The sequence below is a fragment of the Myotis yumanensis genome, unplaced genomic scaffold (genome assembly GCF_028538775.1).
Source record: "Myotis yumanensis isolate MYYU_CA2020_CCGP unplaced genomic scaffold, mMyoYum1.0.hap1 SCAF_17, whole genome shotgun sequence".
NCBI lineage: Eukaryota > Metazoa > Chordata > Mammalia > Chiroptera > Vespertilionidae > Myotis > Myotis yumanensis.
In genome coordinates this window covers 24,343,298-24,368,508 of record NW_027223768.1, presented here as the reverse complement: position 1 = coordinate 24,368,508, position 25,211 = coordinate 24,343,298, and the positions used below count along the sequence as shown (strand labels likewise).

Sequence of the window (25,211 nt, the reverse complement as noted above, 5' to 3'; positions counted from 1 at the left end):
ACGAGACGCCACGAGTGAGTGCAGGGCTGTGGGCGAGAATGGGAGGCACACCCCTGATTAAGAACCACTGCTTCAGCCACGCCAAACACCTGGCAGATAGAACAACACAGAGAACTCAGAAAAGCTCATCTCCACCAAGCCTCCAAGTATAATTAGAAAGGAAAGAGATGATGATTTCACCGCATCCAAACTTGGAACTCCAATAACAACTCCCACTCATGGCCACAATGTTAGGAATCCTTTAGTCGTCTGTAATGTAAATAGCTAAACATCTCTGTGTTTAATGCTTATTATATTTTATACAGCCTTCACCTTTATCACGGCTCTCCTGAATAAAAGTTTTTCAAGGGCTGAATATAAGCACCCTTCCCCCCCCACACCCCGCTTTTATTTCCCTCATAGTGGGAACCTTCAAAAGAACAGACAGACCCTGGAGCAACACTTTCTGGGTTTTGAATACCAGTTCAGCCACTTAAAACTGTGTGGGGCAAGTTATTTTATCCTTTCTGGGCCTCTGATTCCTCATCTGTAAAATGGAAATAATCAAAGCATCTACCATATAGAGTCACCCTGAGGGTTGAGTTAATATATCTAAAGGGCTTAGAACAACGCGTGGCACACTGTGGCACACTGTAGTAAGTGCTGTAATAAATGCTAATCATCATCCTAAATCAATGCATGCTTGATCATATTCATATACAAGGAAACCAAGAAGGGTCTCCCTCCTGGCAGGGAGAGAGCTTCTGGAGGGTGGCACAGGGGGTAATGAGGAAAGGGTGCTTGGCCTCTCCTCACTGTCCAATCAGCTGAAGCTTAAACCCCCTTGGCAGCCAGATCTCAGAGCCAGAGCGCTTACATCTAGAGACACATAGTTAACGTCTCTGCATAATGATGCCAACTGACCAAATCCACCGCAGACGCTTACAGCATTTTTTCCACATTAAGTCTCGTGAGTTCCTGTGGAACAAGAGCTGCAAACATCAGGATTCCTATAGCTGGCGAAACGGCCTCAAGACGGCTGACCAGGCATCCAGCTAGCAAAGGTGCCAGAAAACCAGTCACAACATTATGCCACTGCCTTTTCCTACTGGCTACCCTGTTGCCTCTCCAGGACAGTCAAACACAATAATTTGTGTGGGAAGAAACGAAGCTAGCAGATGTCTGCGGGGTCAGCTTGAAGAGTCTGTGTAGAACACTCCTCCCCTAGGCAGGCAGTCTCCTGCTTTTCCATCTATCAAAGTCAGCTAGTCTTCCTGCCATTGACTTTGAGCACCTCTTACCGCCAATGCGAGAAACGCTTTTCTGAAGGACTCTGCAAACATATTCATTGCTCACTACACCCTCAGAGCTTTCCAAAATCAAGATGTATAAGGTCGCAGCCAGCAGCTTACAGAAATACAATGGAAAGGAAGAACTGGACTCACAGAGAAATATAGTCTCATCTTGTGCCACTGTCCAAAACCATACAGCCAAATTAAAGGAGGAGTCCTGAACATCATAAATCCCAGAGAGAAAGAATGAGAAGACACAAAAGCATAAAGCACCCCCCCACACACACACACTGAGAAATCACAATAGCTTTTCATGACACGAGCACAGCTTTTGCAAACCCACATCCAGTATTTCTTGTCTCAGTCAATTACTACAGCCTGCTCCCATTTAGATGTTAGCTTCAGCCGCAGCACAGAAGTGCCTCCAATTCTGTGTTAATGTGCTGGGTATATATGGCATGAGGCTCGCCAGTCTCTCCAAGATCAAACAGCCAGAACATAAGAAAAGTTCACAGAAATCTAAGCAATACATAAAGATTCCATGTGATGGTGCATAAGGAATTATGTACACAGCAGTTATGAGAAAAATTCTTTCTATTGCTAAACAGGGGAAAGTTTCTATGACGATGCTTGAGCATGATATGAGTTTATATCCTGGCACAAACACCAGTGCTATAGACGATGAGGAGTTTTCATATTGGCAACAGTGCCAGACAAGCCCAATCAGAATTCCCTGGCACAATAATGAAGGAAGGCGGCATTCACAACTATCCCGCTTCAGTTGTTGCCTCTTGCTAATAAAATATCTTCTACTTTGTCCAATCAAAGAAGAGGTAAGAAAGGACGCAAGAGAACCGGATCGATAAGTTCAAATACCCTCTTCTCAAGGTCAGAAGCAAAATGTTTCCACTTCAAGTACAAACACTAGAGTTAAAATGGTCCAACTTCAAAAAAATTTGTAAAGTTTAGATATCCCAGGACACACTTGCAAGTGCATGAGAACGTAAGAACAAACATCAACCGTGGGTGGGGTGGGGTGGGGACAGGAACAAAACTGCTCTCCCTCGCTTAGTGAGAGTCCACAGGAGAGCAGAAGGAAGGCCAGCTGTCTGTCTTGCTGGGAGACCACAGGCCCTATCACCACATCTTCCCGCATCCCGTACGTACATACGTACGTACGTGGGAGAACTGCCTGGCTCCACGCCACCCTCCGGATGCCTACCTGCAGCACAGGGCTATTGTCAAAGTTGTAGGCACTGGGTCTCCCCTCCAGGGTGGAGAAGGCCACGTTGCCGCCGGTGAGTGGGGAAATGTCACTGAACTCGTCGGTGCACAAGGCCTGCTGCTCGTCCTCTCCAGTCCTGATGAAGCCGCGGTTCATCTTGAAGTAGGTGTTCTCGCAGGAGCCGCTGTAGTACTGGTAGGGAACCCAGGGCCCGTCTTCCCGCGTGCGCTTGTAAATGGCGAAGCTCTCTGGCCGGCTGGTGTGGAACCTGAGGCGCACGTACGTGATGTCAAAAGATTTTCCTACGGGACAAACACATCAAAGTTCATATCTCATGTGAGAAGCAAAAAAAAGCCCCCCTGCTCCCAGTCTGCTTTAGAACGTGACAGAGAAAGAGTATACCAACCATCCTGTGCACACTAGACTAAGAAGGCTCCAGAACATACAACACATCAGCTGTGTCCGACAAGCTGGTCTACATACACCGTTCCGGAGCACGTTTTCCCACACAAATGACAAGTTATAGTTGGTTCATAGGTTAGCTCATGAAAGCCTATTTATGACGTAGGTCGTTGAAATTTCGTTTGCCATAAAAATTGTAGCATATGTTAGTACTGTACTTACACTATTAAAAATAAAATGGGGGGAAAGTACATTTATTCTTAATGCTGAGGTTTCGGCAGAAGCTTAACTGATAGAAAAAATTTTTTTTTGAAAGTGGGTATTCTGGGCACTTTCAAAATGTTTAAAAACTCATTTCTTGTTAACGATAATATTATCTCTTCATGCAGGAAGAGTACCCTGGGCACTGATTGTGATGCTACTTATCAACCAGATTAAGAATGAGAAATCTGATACGGGGAGGACAGTGGTTGAGATAGGAGGCAGGGCATAGAGTAGGAAAGAAGGCAAAAATTCCTCCAGTGGCTGAATAAACAGAAAGAGAAAAGGAGAAAGGTGGCTTAAAGTTGTGTTTGAACATGTTCAAAAGAGAACAGGTGAGAGGTGAGCTCTGGTCAGGGAAGAGCAGCGAAGGGAGGAGTCAGTGGACCGTCATCCCTCCAGAAGAAGAATCCCTGGATCAGCTCCCTACAGCTGCCAATCCGACAGCAGGGTATCTTGGTCGCCAGCCAGCGTGCCTTCGGGTGGGTAAAAGGGGCCATGTGCAACTGTTCATTCATTCAGAAACTGGGTCTGACACTATCTTTTCTTTGCTGCTTCTATGCCAGAGTGAAGATCACAGTTCGGTCAACAAGTATTTGTTGGGCACAATGACAAGCTCAGGTCCCTGCTGTACACTTTGGGGGACAGGATGTATTAGGGGTCCTTGCACTCAAGGAGCTGCTAGTCTTTTCTCCCCAAGTGAATTGACTGCACAGGAAGAACCATGCTAATCCTCCCCTACATGCTCAGAAGTGCTGAGGGCAGATTTCAACCATTTCTCACTTCCTTGAACACACACATCCCCAGGGGGACGATGCTCATGTGTGGCCTGGTATCTCCAGCTCTCTCTCTAGCTATCTGAGTCCATCTCCTGCACTCCTCAATGCAAGACAACACCTCTGCCTCCAGGCAGGAGGCCTGCTGCAGTCCTGGTACAGATCTGAGACTCAGTGGGTGAGTTCAATTGGGAAAAGGAGGTGGCAGGGGGAGGGGGCAGGAAGTAAGAGCAACAAGTCCATGGAAGCCATGTGTGCAGGCTCTGTTCTTCACTCCAGTCTATCTATAATAAAATTGATGTGATGAGCCGTATCAGATTGTGTTTCTCAACTGGTCCTGATCTTAAAAGAGAGGTTTAATTAACTGCCCCCCGTCTACACAAAACACACACACATACATATGACCTTGAACACAAGGACGCGTGGCATAATGGAAAGAACACAGGACTGGGCACTGTGAGTCCTGAGTTCAGGTCCTGCCTCCTTCAATGACTAGCTGTGTGATTTCTGCTCTGCCATTTTCCCCTCTAGAAATGAGGATGATAATCCATGAGGCACCTGCTCCCAAGGGCTGTTGCAAGGTCAAACTAAGATCTTGTATATATTTGACTCATTGTAAAACTCTATACAAATATAAGGTATTATTACAACAGGGTTTAGGAGAAAATTCCTGAACTAGGACCCTGGGTATGTTCACACATAAGGGCCTGATTATTCCAGGGACTACCTGGTACAGCCTGGGTCTTCTATCTACAATGCAATTCAACATTTTGCCTCAACACGGGTCATGCAAATACAGTTTACAACCCTCCTGTTAAAAGAATGCAAATTTAACCTCTCTTTACTATGTAAAAAATGTCGAGACATCACCTTTGCATGAGGGTGAGGCTATAATGCAGTATCTAGGACATTCCAGCGACTATCTAAGACATTCCAGAATGGGAAAACCACTTAGGAGTAGGTGGCTCAGGATGTTCAAAGGCTGACTCGCTAATCTCTAGATTACAGATGACCCTTACTTTTCTACTCTCTCTGTCTACATTTATGATATCGCAACCTCATTTTTCTTTAGCAACCCAACCTGCAGAAGATTGGATCAAAGGAGAGAAGGCAAAACAGATCAGGGTGCTTTTGAGTTCCATACCAACATTTGTACCACAAAGTCACACCCCAAAAGAAACAGGCCTATGTGCTCATTCTCACTGCTGACACACCTAGAAAGCAATCTTGCTAGCATTAAACCTGGAGGCAACCTAGCATGGGGGCGCTGGCCTTCCCTCACCCAGCCTTTTACAGAGCTGCTTTTCTCATCCTAACCTACAGCCACGGTTGGAAGAGGAAAGGCTGATGGGGCGAATCTGTGGAGGAGGCACACAGTCCACACCACAAGACAGCCACATGGACTGACTGCTCATGGAGTTGCAGTCCGTCCAGCAGTCACTACAGAACATTGCGCTTCCATGCGAGGAGGGCTATGACAGGGAAGTGCATAATGTTTTGGGAGCATGGAGGGAAGTCACCTAATCTAGATTTGCGAGTTTTTCTAAAGGAGGTGACATCTAAATCCAAGAGCTGAGGAATGCAGAGGAACTGGCTAAGCAAACAGGGCTCAGTTGTCCAGGCAGATGAAAGAGCATGAGGGAAAGCCCAGAGGACAGAGAAGTAATCACTGGAGGAATCAGAGTTGAATAGTATGGGTGGAACTGGAGAGAGTAGCTGGATATGAGCTAACGAGGAGATAGAATATGCTGGCCAGAAGTCATGCTAAAGAGCAACTTCAGTTTAAGGACAATGGCAAGTCATTGGAAGATTTGTCAGGAAATGCATGATTTGATTTGATTTTTAGATCACTCAGGCCACTGTGGAAGGGACAGGACTAAAGGTGAAGAGAATAGTGGAGATGATGTGGCAGTAATATCGGAGTGATGACAGTGGCTGAACTAAGAGTAGGGACAACTGCTGAAGAGAAATGAATGGATGCAAGTGAGACGTAAGAAGCAGACATCAACAGTAACTTGGTCGTTGATGGAGGGTGACAGGGAACAGGAGCCACCTCTGAAAGCCTCCTCTACATTTACCCTGTTGACATTCTGTTTCACTGTCAAATCTTTTATTCATTTCCTAAAGCTGGGAGACAAGAATGTGACTAGTGGTGGTGGAAGGATTGCCTCCACGTAGGAGGAACCCTGCATCCCTGCTTGCTATCTGGATGCAAATGCAAATGACTCTGTAGGTTTTATGGGATGGACATTGAAAGAATTCTAACTGATGACTTTTTATTTCTGTGCAGTGAAAATCAAGGATGTCAGCTAAGAGGCTGGGGAATGTTGGTGGGGACTATGTGAGGAGTGTAGAAACTTCCTAAGAGCCAATGTAGAGTCTAGCAAAGAGATGACTGGAGAAAAAAAAAAGGCTTGCTGGGCAGAGACTAGACTGCGGAAGAGGAAGGAGGTCATGACTTTGTATGGACATCTTTGTGCAGGTGTGATTTTCTACACAGGTGCAATGGAAGGACAATAAGATAAGGAGACTAAAGTTACTTCAAGAAATCTGGACTCTCTTCTGAATAAATACAGAAGCAAATATAGAGTGAAGAGTCAAAGCTTAGCTGTCTGTGCTATCCAGGATTACCTGCAACCATGAATAAGGAAGAACTGGGAAAGTAAGGAGCTACTTTTTATTCCATTAAATATTCCAATTCAGAACATCAGAAGTACAGGTCTGAAAAGTGTCCCAGCAACTACACAACTAGGACATCTTCCACCCCTCACCTCATGTTCATACAACTGAGACCCATCATGTTCTCTCTCTCTTTCTCACCATACTTCCCTACTCCTTGTCTGTCCTACTCCTTTGACAGTAGACAAAGTACAATGATCTAGTTAATCGGGAGATGAGCAGAAAATAGGACCAGGTCTCCTGATTTCCAGTCCAGTGACAGCTACTGTACTATCGTCACACTGAAAGGGTGTCCAAGGAGACAGTCTGACTTGAAGGTGAAGACTCCAAGCACACAATTCAGAAAATCAGAAGTGCGTGTCTGAAAAGTGTCCCAGCAAACTACACAACGAGGACATCTTCCACCCCTCACCTCATGTTCATGCCCATAAAGACTAACCATGAATATACACACCCTCAAGAAAATATTTAGCTTCTGCATGTTCTCCTGCCTCCCCCCTCTCTCTGCCACATTCCTCCCATAAACAAAAAGCCTCAAGTGCAGATGTTTAGAATGAAGCACACAAAATTAACTAATACTTCCTGCTCTGAATCCTACACTTCAAGCTGGCGAGGGAATGAGAGAAGGGGAGGGGGCCGCCTGAACAACGAGAATCGGCCTTTGTTCACACGGGGCCAAGCCAAAGAATTCCGCTTAAGCCTCCTACGTGGTGAAGTATTTCTAATCGCTGAGCAGGGGAGAAACCCTTCCTGTCTCAGAGCTGGAGTCAAGCACTGACTTCTGGCGAACATAAACGCCTCTCTGTTATGTGCAGCTCAGAAGAATTCCACTGAGTTCCTTGTACAACAGCCTTCTTCACAATGAAGTAATGAGCGACAATGGCCATACAGAATTTTGCAAAACTTCAAAATGTCCTTCAGTGGCCTGAATTAGACCAAGAAAACGAGTTCATTCTGAAGTCTCCAATTAGGAGTCACTGATTCACTATTGTACTTCTGGGCGAACTCCTCAGAAGCATAAAATGACTGTTTTCCTTGCAGTCAGACTTGATCTTCTGAGTCTTACAACTTTAATAAGGTTGTAGCACGTAAAGTCCACGAGAGATGATAGATGTTTAGGCTGCTAAACGAGATCCCCCAAACAGTTAACACAAACAGTAGTCACCAAAAGCAACTATTTGAAAACGTTTTCCATTTTGTGAGTGGTGTAACTGCTGGCTGAAACAAGAGTTCCCAGGACAACATGCACAGCTGCGTTCCAGCTGTTATCGCTCCACCTCGGCAGGCAGATTGTCCAAATACGGCCTCGCCAATCAAGATGACCCAGGGCCAAGTGAATGCTGAGTGTGGGATCCTCAAGTGGACAAGGATGGGTGAGCAGGAAGAGGACTGATGAGCACATGCAGAATGCAATCTGGGTACGTGGAGTCGTTCCAACTGCCAGGAAACTCAGTCCTGATTGCCTGTTAACCGGCTAGTTACTACTGTCCAAAACTCATCTTCAAAACAGGTTCTTTTTAAAAACTTATTATCCCAGTCCTTTCCCTTAAATTTCAGTGCCCCTTTGTCATGGCCTCTCTGTCAATCGGCTTGATGCCAACAGTACGAGGGCACAATCCCATAGGAGGTACATCTAAATCAGCACTACTTATACTGAGGACAAGTAACCTTTATAGCTCGGTATAAAATAGTCATTTTTAATGGAATTTATTAAAATAAATGCAATGGAATTTACGATTTGAGAGAGCTTCAATGGTTCACATTTCCCAAGTACATGCAATACGCACTTCCTGTCACACGTGTCACTGCCATGACAGAAAGACATGCTAAGATGAGTAGTGCTGGAATATGGAGTTTCAGTTCCAAGCTGCCACCGGAGATATAACAGAGCAGGTAGGTAAAAGAGAAGTGATGCCAACATTTGACCCTTGTTTAAACGCAACAAAATTCTACACCATTGGCTATTTATAAAAATTGTTGTATGGCCGCGACAAGGGGACTTAGGGGAAAAGAAACATTTTGAAATACATTGGCATGCCTTGGGGAAGATAATCTCTTAGGAAAGCAAGGTGTTTCCAAAAAGCACCAAATTTAAAGTGTAAGCCTAACAAGACAGTTCTACCTTCATCTCCCAAAACTACCAGTTGGCGCCATTGTTGAATAAGACCATGGCACTAACCTAGCGTGGCAATCTTCCAAACGTAAACTCTTTCTGCTTGCATTGCCCAACTGCGAGATCCAAAAATGCCATATACCCTTCAGCAAATGGAAAGGTCAAAACTGATTTGGTTTAACACACATCAAACATGAGATCATCAGACAGCTGTTATGTCAACAGAGAGAATTAGAATTCTTCACTGAACGCCAGAACATCAAACACTCTTGAAGAGTAATTTCAAATAGGTGCATAGCACTGTTAGATGCTACAGATATTTGCTATTATCATAACATAAATTCATCCTAATTTGTTTGTCTTTGTCATTTTATTTGAAACCTTCACCAGAAGAGACAAGATTCCCAAGTGAAATTCCAAGACAAGAATTGGGCATATGCCCTCTTAACCCAAACCTCCTGCTTACAAGACTCAATACCAGCCCTAATTCAGGCTAGTAGGTCACAAGCATGCCTGAAATCCTTGAGCTGAGCTAAAGGAATGAAGCCAGCATTTACTCCCACTCACCCCAGCTGAGGCAAAAAATCCATTCTGCAGAACAACAGAGTTCTAACTACAGGGGACTGACTGACAAGTGGGATTTAATGGAGTCACCTAAAGAAAGCAAAGAAGTTAATTATAATACTAAGGAAATAAAATATAGAAATAGAAAGGCAATGAAATATAAGCTGCATAAATAAAACCCATATTTTAAAAATGTAAAATTGTTTAGCTATGAAAAGAAAAAAGACCACACAAGTATATAGGAAGTTATGTCTTCTGTGATATCCATGTACTATTAAGAACTGCACATACTTTCACCCATAATAGAGTGAAGAATGTAAAAGAATAGTGAGAAAATCTGATTAGGGGAAAAAGATTCTTATATATAATGAGAGATTCTATATGTAATGGTGCAATAATAGACTAAGGTAAACCCTAATAACACTTCACCACCACCACCCCACACACATAAGGCCACAGAGAGTTGAACAATGGTGTTCTTTTATTTATGAAACCACTATTTGCTAAGTGAATTTAAGCTGAAGTCCACCAAGACAATCTATGTAGAATACACCATTCTTCATTTTGCTAGAATGCCTTTACTCTCATTAATTTAATTCCTAATAAACTTGGCCCCTTATTTCTCTAAATCATATACTTCTTTTTTCCTAAAAAAAAATAACTACAAATACCATAAAATATCTTAAATACTAAAATGTCTTTCTCAGTTTTCACAACTGCTTAACTTCTGACCACAGCCACCCATTAGATCAAGCACAATTAATAGCCATAACTGGTCTTGATAATTCCACGTCCACTTTTTCCCCCATTCATTCAACAAATATTTATTGAGCACCTACTATTTCACCATTCTACGCACTAGGGCTATGGAAGAAAATCATAGAGCCCAACACCGTAGTGCAGTGATGGCAAACCTACGACACGCGTGTCAGAGGTGACACGCGAACTCATTTTTTTTTGGTTGATTTTTCTTTGTTAAATGGCATTTAAATATATAAAATAAATATCAAAAATATAAATCTTTGTTTTACTATGGTTGCAAAAATCAAAAAATTTCTATATGTGACACAGCACCAGAGTTAAGTTAGGGTTTTTCAAAATGCTGACACGCCTAGCTCAAAAGGTTCGCCATCACTGCCGTAGGGTACAGTGGGGAGTGGAGGTGGGTAAAAAAAGCAAAAATTAAAAAAAATGTTGTGTGTCAGATGATAGATGATGTGGTGAAGAACAAAGTAAGGATAGAAAACATGGGGGAGAAATGCCATTTAATACAGCATCATCAGGGATAACTTGAGGTGGATAAGGACATTCGCGGAGAACTCAGGAGAAGGAAAACACATGGGGGGTGGGGGGGGAGAACATTCCCGAAAGGACAAAGGCAAATACCATGAGGCAGGAGCATCTTGGCAAGTTCCCAGGAAGGTGACAAGGCCACAGGGGCTGGAATAAGAGTGAAAAAGAAGGAATGTACAGGGGATAAGGTCAAGAAGCTGAGGGGAGGAGGGCCTGCCCATCATGTAGGCCTTATAGGCCATTGTAAGACTGGCTTCTACTGTTTTGTTTTGTTTTGGCTTCTACTCTGAATGAGTTGAAAACCCACCGGAGGATTTTATACAAGGGCGTAACATGACCTGACTAGTATTTTAAAAGGATCGCTCTGGCTGCTTTATTGACAAAAGACTACAGAGGAGGCTGTAGGGACAAGAAGGCTGGTCAGGGTTCTTTTGCAATCATCCAGGCAGGAGATAAGGGTAGTTTGGTCCAGGGCAGAACCAGTGAGCAGTGAGCAGATTCCAGCTATATTTCGAGGGTAAAGTGGACCTGATTTACTGATGGACTGGAAGCCAGGGGAAAGCTGTTCCATAAGCAACTAGGAAGCAGAAGCCGTTGTTTTCTGAGATCATGAAGAACATGGGAGAAACGAGGATGGGGATGGAGTGAAAGGAAATTGGGAATTCAATTATTAACATTTTAAGTTGGAGACGCTTATTATGAAACAACTGAGTGGCGATGTCAAGTAGGCATTTAAGTCTGGATTTCAGAGAGAGGTCCAAGCACGAGAGAGAAACCTGGAAGTCATCAGCAGCCAGACCAAACTAAAAGTCACGGGATTAGATGAAAACACCTAGGGAATGAACACAGACGAGGGGTCCGCAGCTGGGTCTTGGGGCATGCCAACTTTTACAGATGGGGAGATAAGAAGACTCAGCAAAGGAGACTCAAGAGGAATAGACACTGAAACAGAAAGAGAATTAAGAGTAGAATCCTAGAAGCCAAGATTAAAAATTTTTTTTCAATAAGGAGAGAATGATCGATTGAATCAAACACGCCTGAACAACTGAGAAAGATGAAGACTGCACACTGGCCATTGGATTGAACAGCCTGACAACTGGTTTGGTATAATGACAGAATGAAAACCAGAGAATGTTTGGGGGGAAGGAGGCAGAGATTGCAGACAGCTAATAAAGACAATTTTCCAAGTAATGTGGCTATAAAGAAATGAGATGGTGGATGGAGGGGAGGAGAGGGGGTTCAAGGGAAAATCGTTTTTAAAGATGGGAAGACAGCATGTACTATGCTGATCCAGTGGAGCACTGACCCTCTCTGGCAGTGTCAACGGACTAGAGTGGGTAAAAGAGACAATTTCTGGCCCACCAGGAAGTGTGTGAGAGAATCTTTCCAAAGACCTCCTTCAAGAAAAAAGAAATAATGGAATTAACAAAAACAATGGAATCAACAGGGTCACTGCAGTATCTAGATTAAAGAGAATCATCTGGTGCCAAAACAGTTCAAAACCCACAGGCGCTCTGGAGGGCGCCTCCCCAATAGCCCGGCACCAGGCTAGGCTTTCCTGCTACAGTCGTTCCCATAATCTGGCCCGTGTAAGGCTCCAGCCTGCCTGGTAGCATCACCTAGTGAGCTTCTGGAAAAAATGCAGACTGTTATGCCCGACCCCCAGAAGTTCTATTTTGGTAGGGTTTGGGAGAGGTCCCCAAATCTGTATTTTAAAGGACACCCTAGGTGATTTTTATGCACATTTGAGAAATACTGCCCTAACCGGTTCGGCTCAGCGGATAGAGCTTCAGCCTGCGGACTCAGGGGTCCCAGGTTCTATTCAGGTCAAGGGCATGTACCTTGGTTGCGGGCACATCCCCAGTAGGGAGTGTGCAGGAGGCAGCTGATCGATGTTTCTCTCTCATCGATGTTTCTAACTCTTTATCCCTCTCCCTTCCTCTCTGTAAAAAATCAAAAAAATATATTAAAAAAAAATAAGAGAAATACTGCCCTACTGTAAACTTTTAAAAAAATATGTTTTTATTGATTTCAGAGAGGAAAGGAGAGGGAGAGAGAAATAGAAACATCAATGATGAGAGAGAATCATTGATCAGCTGCCAACTGCACGTCCCCTACTGGGGATCGAGCCTGCAACCTGGGCATGTGCCATTGACCGGAATCGAACCCGGGACCCTTCAGTCCACAGGCCAACCAATGCTCTATCCACTGAGCCAAACCAGCTAGGGCTGTGAAACTCTTCTTCACCCTGGTTCTCACCCTTTAAAGACGCAGGTAGGAAAAGGCCTCTGCCCTCGGTGCTCCGCTGCAGGATGAACCAAGGCGCTCATGGGTGGTGACTTTGACTTTGACAGGTCATGTATTTCAACGTAAAATTTATTGCAAGTGTTACCTGTGCAGGCCTGTGCAGTGAACCAGAATAATAGCAGTTTATCTTCTTTAAGACACATACGGAGGCTCAGCTCCACAGGGGCTGCTCACTCCATGTCCAAGGAGGCTTGGAGTGACTGGGCCAACTGAACCCAAACTCGCCAACATTTTTTTCCACGCCAATCTCTCAGTCTTTCAACTTGTGTCCTCAAGGCCCTATCTCCTAGGCAAGTAGAAATAAATATATGTTTGATTCTGAGAAAACCCACCTACTGCTGGGGCTTTCGCTCTGCTATTCTTCTCATGCAGACAATGGTCATGATTCCTCGAAACCAAATTCCCCATCCCTTCTGGTTCCTGTCCTTCCGGCCTCCTCCCAACCACTACTGATACGTAAAAAAAATGATACAAGACCAAGAGCAGTTCTCAATGGCAAGGGACAAATCTGGAAGCAAAGAGTTAACTTCTGCTTCAGTGCACTCAGAAAGATAAGAAAACACTTTTTCTCCTTTGTCTAGTAGCCTAGACTTGTTTAACCCCAGTCTGTGTTGGGCAGTGTTGGCATTTTCAGGGAGGGTGCTATATTCTGCTGGTTAAAGACCAATGTGGAAATATTTACTTTTCAGAGAAGAAATTTCAGGTATGTAATATATATATATATATATATATATATATATATATATATATGCTTTAGAGCAAACTATCAGGCACTCACACTGATATTAGAGAGAAAGAGAGGGGGAAGGGGAAGGTGAGAAATAAGAGGAGGGAGAAAAAACGAAGATTGATTAAAAAATTAGAACACTCCAAAACTCCAGACTTGATATTCTGGATTTTAAATTCTCTCACAACATTCACACTGAATCTATAGGGTGACCTTTTAGTTTTCATGTTAGAAATACTTGGAGGCCCCTGTTCCATCTCCTTCCAGACTCAAGCCTTAGGGACACACCGTTAGTAGTTTAGAATCTAAGGTTGGCAAACTGTACCTATGAATCAGTAAGTAATTCTGGGCATCAAATGTATTTGGATTGTTCTTAATCTTGTAAAATTTCTGAATGTACCTCCTCCTTCTTCCGCATTTTTTGGGACAATAGAGGACACATTCAGGTTTCCTTGGCCCAAACTTTGAACCTGTGTGCCCTGCAGAAAAGAGGTAAATGAAGGGGCAAGAAGATTAGCAGTTAAAAGGCAAGGGGATGGAGATTCAACTCATTTCCAAGATCGAATCTGTACTAATAATCTTTAGCTCTTATACGGCCCACGAACTTGAAGCCATCAAGCAGAAAGACAAGGAAAACAACATTTTTCCAGTCACAGCATTTCCCCAGTGGTGCCCTGTCACCCCGCCCCAGTGGAGACTTAATAGCAGCAACAGCAATGAAGGGAGGGAATCAGACTGATCAATTCAAGGAGCTATGGGAGCTGGGACAGCAGGAAAAACATGTTGAAAACCACACACAAAGTGGAAAAGGCAAGTGGAATCATTCAGGCTCTGTGAGGACCTCCCTCCCTGTCCGCTGGGTGGGAAGGAATTCGGTCCTTCACACAGGCCTCCTTGTGCCTCTGCTCTTCTGAGAGGATGGACATTTTACATCATGAAAATGCTCTGCCAACTGTCACTCTTTCCACAAGCGACTGATTGTGAGCAGATGCCCCTGTAAATAAGTATAAGCGAATATGGCCCCTTTGCATTTGTCATTCACCCCGACCCCCCTCTTTGCATAGGAATGGAAATGCACGCTCTACAAAGTACTTCTTAGACACCAGAGTCCGTGTTCTCTGCATCTCTTCATCTCTCGTGGGCTGTGCTTGGACTTGCTGGCGCATTGCTGATTAAATTAACCCCCCTACCCCCATCGAATATCTGAGATGTCTTCAATCTCCCTAAGTATTTGTGAGCAACCTTGTACTCCCAGGGTCTGCCTATTTGTCCTAATGACTCGAATTAAACACTGAATTACATTCTAGTACAGCCTCAGTCTAGAACATTTGATAATCTACTACAACAAAGAATCAAAACGTCTAACCAGAGTCCATCAAAATTACTGATGCATATGCAGTGTTACAGATTAAATAGTCATATTTAAAGGCATTTTTCTTCAATTCAATCCCTTTCCTTTTCATGTACATTATAATTTCAGAAATTTCTTTGTTTTAAATTTCTGTTCAGGAAATTAGTAAAGTAGTAAAGAGGGTTCTTTTTTTTTTTAAAGGAAAATAGTGAAGAGTATCAATGACCCTATTTAGGGAGGAGAAATTTTTTGTGATCACTCTCAAAACTGTCTTATAAATTATACACACGCCACATCCAGTGAGGGGGCACTGAGGTCAAAGAGAAGATCATGACAAATTATTTGCAAAGCACCCTCCAGGTAGGTCGGTCAGATTCCCAGTACTTCAAAAAGGAGCCTCTCTTATCTGCTTTCCCTTGTACAGTGAGAGCAAACTTAGCAGCGGTATCAGAAGAAATGTTCAAGTCCATCCTTTGCCATATTTCAAACAGACAGCCCTGACCCACAGGAGTGCCTCGAAGGCCCACAATGGGACCCGCTCTTCCTTTCTATTTACATTCTGGACGGCAGCCAAAGTCCTCCTGGCGCTCTTTGATCGGATGCCAAAGACTTGGTATCCAACACCCACCTAGAAGAAATTCCCTCGGGAGCTCCACAGCTAGAGAGGGGTTAGGACGGAGCTGGGAGACAGTCTACGAGCCCACCCTACATCCTATCACCCCCTAGCGTATGAATCTGTGCAGGTTACCTGTGCGGGTCAGTGCAAACTCCCGAGGTGTGTTCCTGCAAGACTTTCCTAAGTCTGAACAACTGTGCTTCACTTTCTACCTCCAAGCCAGACTCGAAAACACTCCAGCATAACCTGAAACTCCTCTCCAGACTTGCCATCTTTTTTCTCCCTCTACCATTTCTCCCTTCTAAGTCATCCTCCAGCCTTCACTTCTTCCAAACCCCACCTGTATTTAGTTCAGGTTTAGTTCAAGTGCCACTGTCTCCAATACACTTCCAAGCTGTATTACCCTCTAAGCTCTTCAGGATGCCCCGTGTAACTCAGAACTTGAGTATGTACTCCTTTGTGTAAGTTTCTTTTCTCCTACAAGAGTTTAACTTATTCAAAAGCAAGAAATCTATCTCTACTTTTTAGATATTCTCAAAATAATATTTTTCAAGTTTTTCTGACCATCATACACAGTAAAAAAAGAAACTTTACGTTGTTAACTCCAAACACACACAACTGAAACTCCAGCTTGATAAAACAATGCAATGCTGCGAGGCAATCTAATATTCTAAAGGTGGGCAAACTTTTTGACTCGAGGGCCACAATGGGTTCTTAAACTGGACCGGAGGGCCGGAACAAAAGCATGGATGGAGTGTTTGTGTGAACTAATATAAATTCAAAGTAAACATCATTACATAAAAGGGTACGGTCTTTTTTTTTTTTTTTTTTTTAGTTTAATTCATTTCAAACAGGCCGGATCCGGGCCCGCGGACCGTAGTTTGCCCACGGCTATCCTATTATCCATTTCATTTGTTAGAAAATGCTAGTCACTGCTCACTACGTTGGTTTTATGACATCAGGAAGTTGTAACCCACAATCTGGAAAGCACTGTTCTGCAATCTCTTGGGCACCGCTCTTGGCACAAAGCAGGTGACCAGCAAATATTTGTTCACTGACGGTTGACTCACGTTCTACACACAACAGCTCAGAATTCTACAATGAAACAATGCTTTCTGGATCCTGATATGAAGTTTAAGATGATATCTTCCAAGATCTTCTTCCAATTATTTTAAAAACAGGGCAACAGAAAAAAAAAAAAGAGCCTTTATATGTGGCAGCCTTTAACAAGATCAGAGAGAAAAAAATACCTTTTCCAAAAAGCTAAAAGGCAAAAATTCCATTCATCAAGATGGCATCCCTAAGAGGGCCAGAAGCCACCAGCCCTGCCTGAACTAATCCTTCCAGAGATGTTCTGTTTAGCAGCTCTGGTTCCAGAAGTCCTTCTACCATGAGCATGCATGAGCTTTTAGGGGAGTAGCAAGGATTTCCTCTCTGTGGGGTTAGATGGACTGATGCCCAGTCCTAGGGGTGAGATTTCTACTGAAGAGAAGACATTTGGGTATTTATTGAGAAACTCAATGCTCCATGTCTCATGTCCGTGGCACTTTTTTCATTGAATTATTGGTATCTGGGATTATCTCACTTATTTTTTGCATTTTTTGTTTAAACCCCCCTTTCTTATCCCTTTTCCCCCTGCCCCCACCCTCCCACACACACATACTCATACACAAGAGAGTAATGAGGACCAGGACTGGTCTCTTGCTGTCTCTTTACTCTGGGGTACATTTTTCTTGGTGTCCTTTCATGGGAGAGAAGTGTCTGACTTATGAAATAGCAGCATCCCTATGAGAGAAAGAGAGTGGCCTAGGTGAGTCTGGTTTGCCATCTGGTTCATTCATCCACTGATTCATGCATTTTGTAAAAATAGGCTAAAACTTACTGCATGCCCCTCAGGTTAGACACTGAAGATGCAAAGATAAAGCAAGACTCACAACCCTTGTCCTAAAGGAATTCCATATGATCTATAAGGGAAGACACAAATAATTAAAATGTGAAGTGAGTGCACTGCTCTACTAGGGAGTAAGCTGCAACCATACATCTGTTTCTCATCCGTAAACCAGTTTCGACAAAAGGAACTTTAAAACCCAATTCCAAGAAGCTTGATTCTACACTCTTATGTGTCAGTGACATTTCTAAGGATACCCCCCCACTAGATCTGAAACCCTTTTTCTTACAGTTACATTCCAGAGAAATGCCAGAATGCCATAGGAGCTTGATTTCACAAAGACAAATGACATCCGAGACATGAAATATCACCTGGTTTCCAATTAACTTCAGTTCTGTAAAGACTTAGGTAATTTCCTGAACCTATACAATGTGCCCGGTTATTGCCAGCTGCTGGTGAGCTTATACTGAATGATCTGCAAAGGGTAACGGAAATTCAGGTCCGATTTTTAAGGGTTAAGACTTTCTACTGACTGCGACCACAGGGTTCTCACATGGCGGCTTCATCTTTGGATGAGAAAAAGGTAACTTTCGGTTTCTAAGTGCACAAAAGATGAAGCATTTCAATCTCCAGGCTCTAAACAAACAATCAAACATCTCTGTCCACATCTAGCCACAAGGGACAAACGACACGCAACGTTTCACAGTTAAGTTCCTCAGCAGCAGGAAAGAATGGGTTTTCTGCTCTTGCTTCTCTCACCAGAAAAAGTAAATGTCTGGAGCCCTTTGAAAATTAGCCCAATCCACAGAACCGTGGAACTAAATGAACTCCCACCACTACTTGGCTCATGCATTCTTCCACAAGTTTGGAACAAAGACCCCATTGACTTCCGCATGTAGGCGGATTAGAATTGCAATGCAGCCATGCAGCACACTGCTGCACAGTGGATCCACCCTGGTGAGGCCCGGGAGCCGTCCCTAGATTTTGCCCTGTTTTCCTTCTCTCCACAGAAACACACTGGCAAGGCCACCATATATCACCTGAATGGGTCCTTTAGCATAAAGCAGGCCTGCTTGTGTATTTTAGAACAGATATGGGCATTACATTTTTTAACTCTGCCTGCTTATACTTAGTGCTGTGTCCAACCCTTTTTAGAACGCTCCTAAAAGTCCAGACTAAGTGGGCACATGCTAAGGGTCAAACCACTTCACGTTCCTAAGTGTCCAGTGAGGACAGAAAGAGAAAAATATTAGTCTGAAAAAAACGAAAGGCATTTATGGATGGGAAAGGGCTAAGTGGGAGAAAACATGAGCGAAAGGATAACATGAGCGTAAGCCAGTTTTCACCAGCGTTCTGTATCTTTAGAATTCATAAAGCATGCTTATAAAACATTTTTTAGTGGCAACAACTTTCGGAATTGATTTCCAAGAATGAACAGGAATAGAATATGTAAGAATGAATGTGTCTCTGCCCTTCAGAAGTTTACAATCTAGTGGAACCCAAATCAAAGGGCAACACAGAGCAAGCAGGGTGTGCGGTTTCGGCAAAGGCATAGACGGGGCTGACTGATCCTAAGTGGGTGGTTAAAAAGCAGTTACATACAAATTTAGATTTCTTCTTTTGAATAACTGATAAAATGGGTGTTTTTGAGACACAATAAACCAATATAAGATGCACCCCTGACTGCGTTTTATTTCATTGTTCCTCTTGATGTCTTCGTATATGAATTTTAAGAATATTCACATTGAGTAAGTGCCTGGTACTGTCAGCATTTCATTGGAAGGAACCCACAGAGAACTTAAGTGAATACATGCACAGGTAAGTGCGGAGCCTGGTTCTAATGTCATATATGCCTGAAAAAAGAAAATAATTTCTCCCCTACGTTATCCTTTTAGAAAGAGAACTGCTTTGTATTCCAGTTCTTACTAAGTTTCCCAATTACTTCATTTTAGACCACAAATTACTGTGGAGAAATCAAATTAGCTTGCAAATAACAGAAGTTTTGGAAGTTTACAAAGAACACAGGATAGAGGTTTTTCTGTTTTGGGGGTTTTTTGTTGTTGTTTTTTTAGAGGCAAACATTTTAACCCAGATTTATATAATTATCTCTGGAAGGTATAACTTTAAAATTAAAAGTGCTGAATATTGCAAATAACAAGCCTTTTAAATGATACTTTATTAGGCAGGAGAGTAAGTGGCTATATTGTTAAAACCCCAAATATAAAACAAAGGAAAAAATATATACTGTTGTTATATGAATCAGTATACATGGCTTAAGATTAAATTTCCATGATAGCAATCTCATACAAATTTGAAAAGTACTATATTATTTATGGAAATGAATGTATATAATGTACTCTGGGAAACTGCTGATAGCTAAAAAGTAACTTTAACAATCACTGATGTCAAAGATGTAGGCAAAAAAACTGTAATAAAATGGTTCCATAAGATGTAAGAATGTAGGAAACAACCCTAACTTATTATTTTATTTAAACACATAAATCAATTAAATATTTTCAAAAGACATCTGATTATTTCACCTATATCCCTAAAATGTTTACGTATTAAAAGTTGGTAAACTATTTTAAAATTCTTCTAAAAGGGAAAATGAGGAATGGCTTAATATTTGCAGATATCTTTTACAAATATTCAGATGGTAAATTTCATGTTATTACTCAAAAGAAACAGGATGGGAGCCCCAGGGGGATTCTGTATGAGAATTCTTCAATACTGAACAGAGCGGTACCCACACCAGTTTCAGTCCCTGAAGACACCAGCACAGGTCAGGTAGCATGTGGGCGGCAGGCCTGCCATGCGTCAGGTATGAATCTCGTATGTTGCCACAGAGTAGCTACAGGTCACCCAGGGGGAAGGGTGCCCTTCTTGAGACTCTTCCATCCCCTTCCCACTTTATTCCAACTTCAAAAAGGAAAATCAACTGTAAAGGCAGATCAATCATCAACACTAATAAAATAAAAGGTCAGTACAGAAATCAGTATAGAATGGGAGTCTGGTAACAGAACAGCATAGGGAGAAAAAAAAAATCTTTTTCTCTTATCTGCCTTGCACCAATTCAAAAAATTATCACCCTTCTTTGCTTCCTCTGGAGTCCTCGCACCTACACAAGTCACTGAAAGCCAAAAGTGTTGGCAGAATTGTTAGCACAGATAGCCGGATGTGAGCTTTTGAGCATGTCACTGTCTTTGCATGAGCTGTGCTAAGGCCAGAGAGCCCTTGTTCCACAACGTCACTAACAAGACAAACGGTGATACTGTCCACATCAAGGCTCGAGCCGGGGAACCTCAGCAGGAAACTATCCTGACTCTAAGTGCACTGTCCAGGCCACAGTCCTCACTTCTACTCCCAGCACTAGGATATGGTTGGCACTGGTCCTAACCAACCCCAAATTAAAGCGATCTTCAGAGACCCAGGCCCATGCCTGGAACGCCACAGATCTTCTCATCAACACTAACACGGTGAAGCATCAGTGCCATCCTCACAGTAGCAACGTGACTGCATTCCCAGCAGCAATTCCAAATGCAGGATGCGGTTTCAGGATGGCCAGTGGTGATTTGGAAAATGGAAGGTGTTGGGAAGTCCTCGTCCTTCAGCGCCCTTTCTCAGGCACCAGGGTGTGTGCACGCAACCGTCACACACCACGGTCAACCCATTTGCCCTGACCTCTCAAACTTCACAGTCATCTGCCACACAATATCCTCACAAGGAAGTCATCAAAAACACACTGAGCATCCGAATCCCTTTAGGATTAAAAAGCATTACTACTCTCCTTCGTTGTTGGTGGGGGTGTAAAATGGTACAGTCACTTTGGAAGACAGTTTGGCAGTTTCTGACAAAATTTCACTCATGCTCACCATATGATCCAGCAGTCTCGCTCCTTGGTATTGAAAACGAAATGAGGTGAAACCTTATGTCCACACAAAAACCTGCTCATGAATGTTTATAACAGCTTTACTCATAATTGCCAAAACTTGGAAGCAACTCAGATGTCCTTCAACAGGTGAATTCATAAATAAACTGTGATATATCCAGACAACGGTGTATCATTCAGCAATAAAGAGAAATGAGCTATCAAGCCATGAAAGGGCATGAAGGAACCTTAAATGCATGTTACTAAATGAAACAAGCCCATCTGAAAAGGCTATAGATTGTATGATTCCAACTATATGACATTCTGGAAAAGAAAAAACCATGGTGATGGTAAAAAGATCAGTGGTTGCCAAGGATCTGGAAGGAGAGAAGGATGAGTAAGTAGAGCACAGAGAAGTTTTAGAGCTGTAAGACTATTCTGTGTGAGAGGGTAATGGAGGTTAGATATCATTAAACACTGTGCAAACCCACAAAACGTACACCACCAAGTGTGAACCCTAATGTAAACTATGTAGAAACTTTGGGGTATATTGATGTATCAATGTTGTTTCACGGATTATAACAAAGGTACCACTCTGGCATAGGAAGTGGGCAGTGGGAGAGGCTGTGTGTGTGGATAGAGTATGTGGAGGGAATATGTGGGAAATCTCTGTATTTTACTTTCAGCTCCATTTTGCTGCTAACCTAAAACTGCTCTAAAAATAAAGTCTATCAATTTAATAGGGAGCATTACTAAATTTCATTTAAAAGACTTGTTTTAGAGGCCAAATAAACGTTGCTATAGCCTTTCAAAGGCAGTTTTCACCCAAAACTATTAAAACTGTAGAACATTAGTACTGTCAAAAGGTTGTCCTAAGGCCAATTTTTAAGTTCAGATAGGCAAAGACAAAATTGTGTTTAAAAAAAAACAAACTAAAAAATAAAAACTTGCCAATCTAGCAACATAAGTAACACTCATAAAATGACAATAACAACATAAATTTCTACTTAAAGATGAAGGATACAGCCTAGAAAATGCAGAAACTATCTTGATGCCTTAAATATCCACTGTAGAAAAAATAGCCAATACAATGCCAAAAAGTTTGTTTGTACATTTTCATGGCACTGTCATTACTCACTAAGCTATCCCTTCATTATAAGATGACTACAGTAATACAAATATTTATGTTGCTATTCAGTAGAACTCCATGGCATCTGTCACAAAGATTGAACACTGGTTATAGTTTTTTTCAAGCAAAATCAGCTGACTTGCAGCTTTTCAAACTAGAAATGCAATGTTGATCAGCTGATTAGGCTCTTGGGAACTGACTTGTGCTAACCAAAGTAACCATAGACCATAAACAACCACATATTCATTTTTGATGAAAGCTACTTTGGTCAAAACAATAGGACAGATATCTGCACAGGGCATGTCCTTACAGAAGACCAATCTAGAGATCAGAAGGTTGCTTGGTAAGCAGAGAACTGGGGCAAAGGGGAGTTGAACATTCTTAGGCAACAGTTCTCTGGTCTACGGGTCTACGGGTCTACGGGTGGTTCTCTCCAAAAGCCATCAGACCAGTTGTGTAAAAAGTTAGAGCATTCTACCTCCCAGAGAATGGGAAATAGATTAAAACATTTACTCTTCACTTCTCCTTTTTCAATATCCCTTATACGTCATGAAAGCTTCTGTTTTTACGGTTTCTCACATTAATTACCTGTCATGATCTCCTTAATCTCCCAATGTTGCCTTTAACTGTATCACAGAAATGAGCTAAAATGACTCCATCTATTAAAGGTTTAGTTCTCCGCCCCCAACCCCATAACTCCAGATTTGGGAATTTGAGGATCTTATCTCATTACTGGAGCTTTTAGACTAAAGAGCACTTAAAAACACAATTAACATTCCAATGTGATACATACTTTCCCATTTAATACCTGCCTCCAACGCATAGGACCCATAACTAGTGAAAAAAAAATGTGACAACGTTCCTGCTAAGAACAATCTTTCTGAACCGATATCTTTCATAATTTTAATCTGTATCTAAAATATCAAGGAAAACACACAAACACAAGCAAACAAACAAAAAGCAAAGCACAACTTTTAAAGGTGAAGGAAAGAATGACACCGAGTTGAATAAATCTAAGAGAGAGAATTTTATGGCCTCAAACAAGTAACCCACGAAGGGATGAGAGAGAACTGGTCAGAGCTAGTCCACACAAGCACGGGGACTGGGAGGGAGGGGACAGGAAAGGGAGCGACCCCAGCAAAAGGCATTCCTGTGTACAGTCAGCCTGTCCACACCAGGAGTTTCCGGGTTCAAAGCGACCCAACAGGATTATCTCTGGGATCACTACGTAAAAAGAAAAATGCTATAGAATTATGCCGCCAGGTACTTCAAAGGAATTCCCACTTCCCCCAAACTTTCAGCCAGTGTACCTGCTTTTCAAAAAAAGAAAGAAAAAAATGAAGGGGCAATTTAGGTTTGAGACTATTTGCATTGTTAGGGCCTTTCTTCTGTTCTCTCTAAATTTAAAAAAAAAAAAAGGCAACCCATGTTGTTTCCCCAAAGTGCCTCTTAATTACACCAGTTACCAAAGTGAACCCATGAAAAGCCCCGTCTTGGCCTTTCAGGGCACTTCAAGGGACTACAGTGGGAAGAGTCAGTCACCGGTAACAACTAAAACCAGCAGGCCCTTCTTTAACTAGTTGGGTATGAAGTTAAAGTATCTTTCTGTGTTTAAATATTTAGGATGGACATTGGGGAGGAACATATTGGGGTCTCTCTGAGAAAAGTTTAATTTTTTGGCACATACACAAATATTGTAAATGTCGAAGGATTTCCCGTCAAAATTTATATCAAAGCTTTGATAACCAGTGATCAAACTTAAAACATTCATTAGCGTGCATTCACATAATCAAGTGACACCTGAGAAGGAAGAAAATTAAGAAAAATGAGTGAAGATGGACCTCGCTCTGAAGTGGTGCAGAGGAAGGATGGTCCACGTGCACTGTCGCATCCTAGAGGCCTTCAATGGTGCTGAAGCAGGATGTGCGTGAAGGTGGAGGAGAGAACGGAGGCTAACCCCTCCTGCCTTCCCGCCCCAACTCCCAGCTCGGCTCCACTGCTCCCCTCGTTTGATGGACAAAGTTGGCAAAACGTGATGAAAAAATTAGTCAAGTCATCAGACATGTTAGTGGAATAAAATATAACTACCAAGGTGTTTTCTTCTCATGCTTCTCATTTTTTCATCAGAATCCCATGGCAGCATTCTTTTGTTCCTTACTACTAAAACATAAAAATGGCAAAGCTCTGTTGGACAAGATGTCTTTTCGTCACTCAGGGAAAAAGGCGAGTGACAAGGAGCTGAAGACATTAACGTGAAGCGTATCTAACCATCACAGAAACACTTGGAGAGCACATACTAATAGCCTTTCACACGGTGAATGGAGTCCTCACTTCCGGCCTTCTTACCGCGGTGGAGGCCTATTTATAGACTCATGTTGGGAAGAACTGGCCAAGGAAAGAAAGTTCTCCCTTTATAATAGCTATAAGATCTGGTAAAATGACAGAGTGGGGTTTTGTAATACATTGCTTATGACAGCTGCAGAAACATTTATAGAAATTGGCCAGACAACGCGATGCTCAATCTACTGATTTCACATGCCCCAGTGCGCCAAGAGATTAAGAAACCGTTACTGTACTCTATCTTTCCTTCCCTCTCCACACAGGAGGCAGCGGAGAGTTACAAGCCAAACATTTCAGAATTTGAGGATTTATTTTAAAGGAAATGTAGTTGTAAAAACTCTCCAAGGATGGGAGAGTTCTCTCTACCAAATGCCTGTAGCTATTCATTCCAATCACGGGAC

The 25,211-nt window shown here is 42.6% G+C and overlaps 1 protein-coding gene across 1 annotated transcript in view; it reads right to left on the bottom strand.

Moving 5' to 3' along the window:
* LAMC1 (laminin subunit gamma 1) overlaps positions 1-25,211 on the bottom strand; it is a 106,031-nt gene that overhangs the window by 39,173 nt on the left and 41,647 nt on the right. The window contains exon 2 of the mRNA XM_070397159.1: positions 2,494-2,798. Coding sequence (XP_070253260.1) covers positions 2,494-2,798 — 305 coding nt within the window. The remainder of the gene's footprint in view (positions 1-2,493; positions 2,799-25,211) is intronic.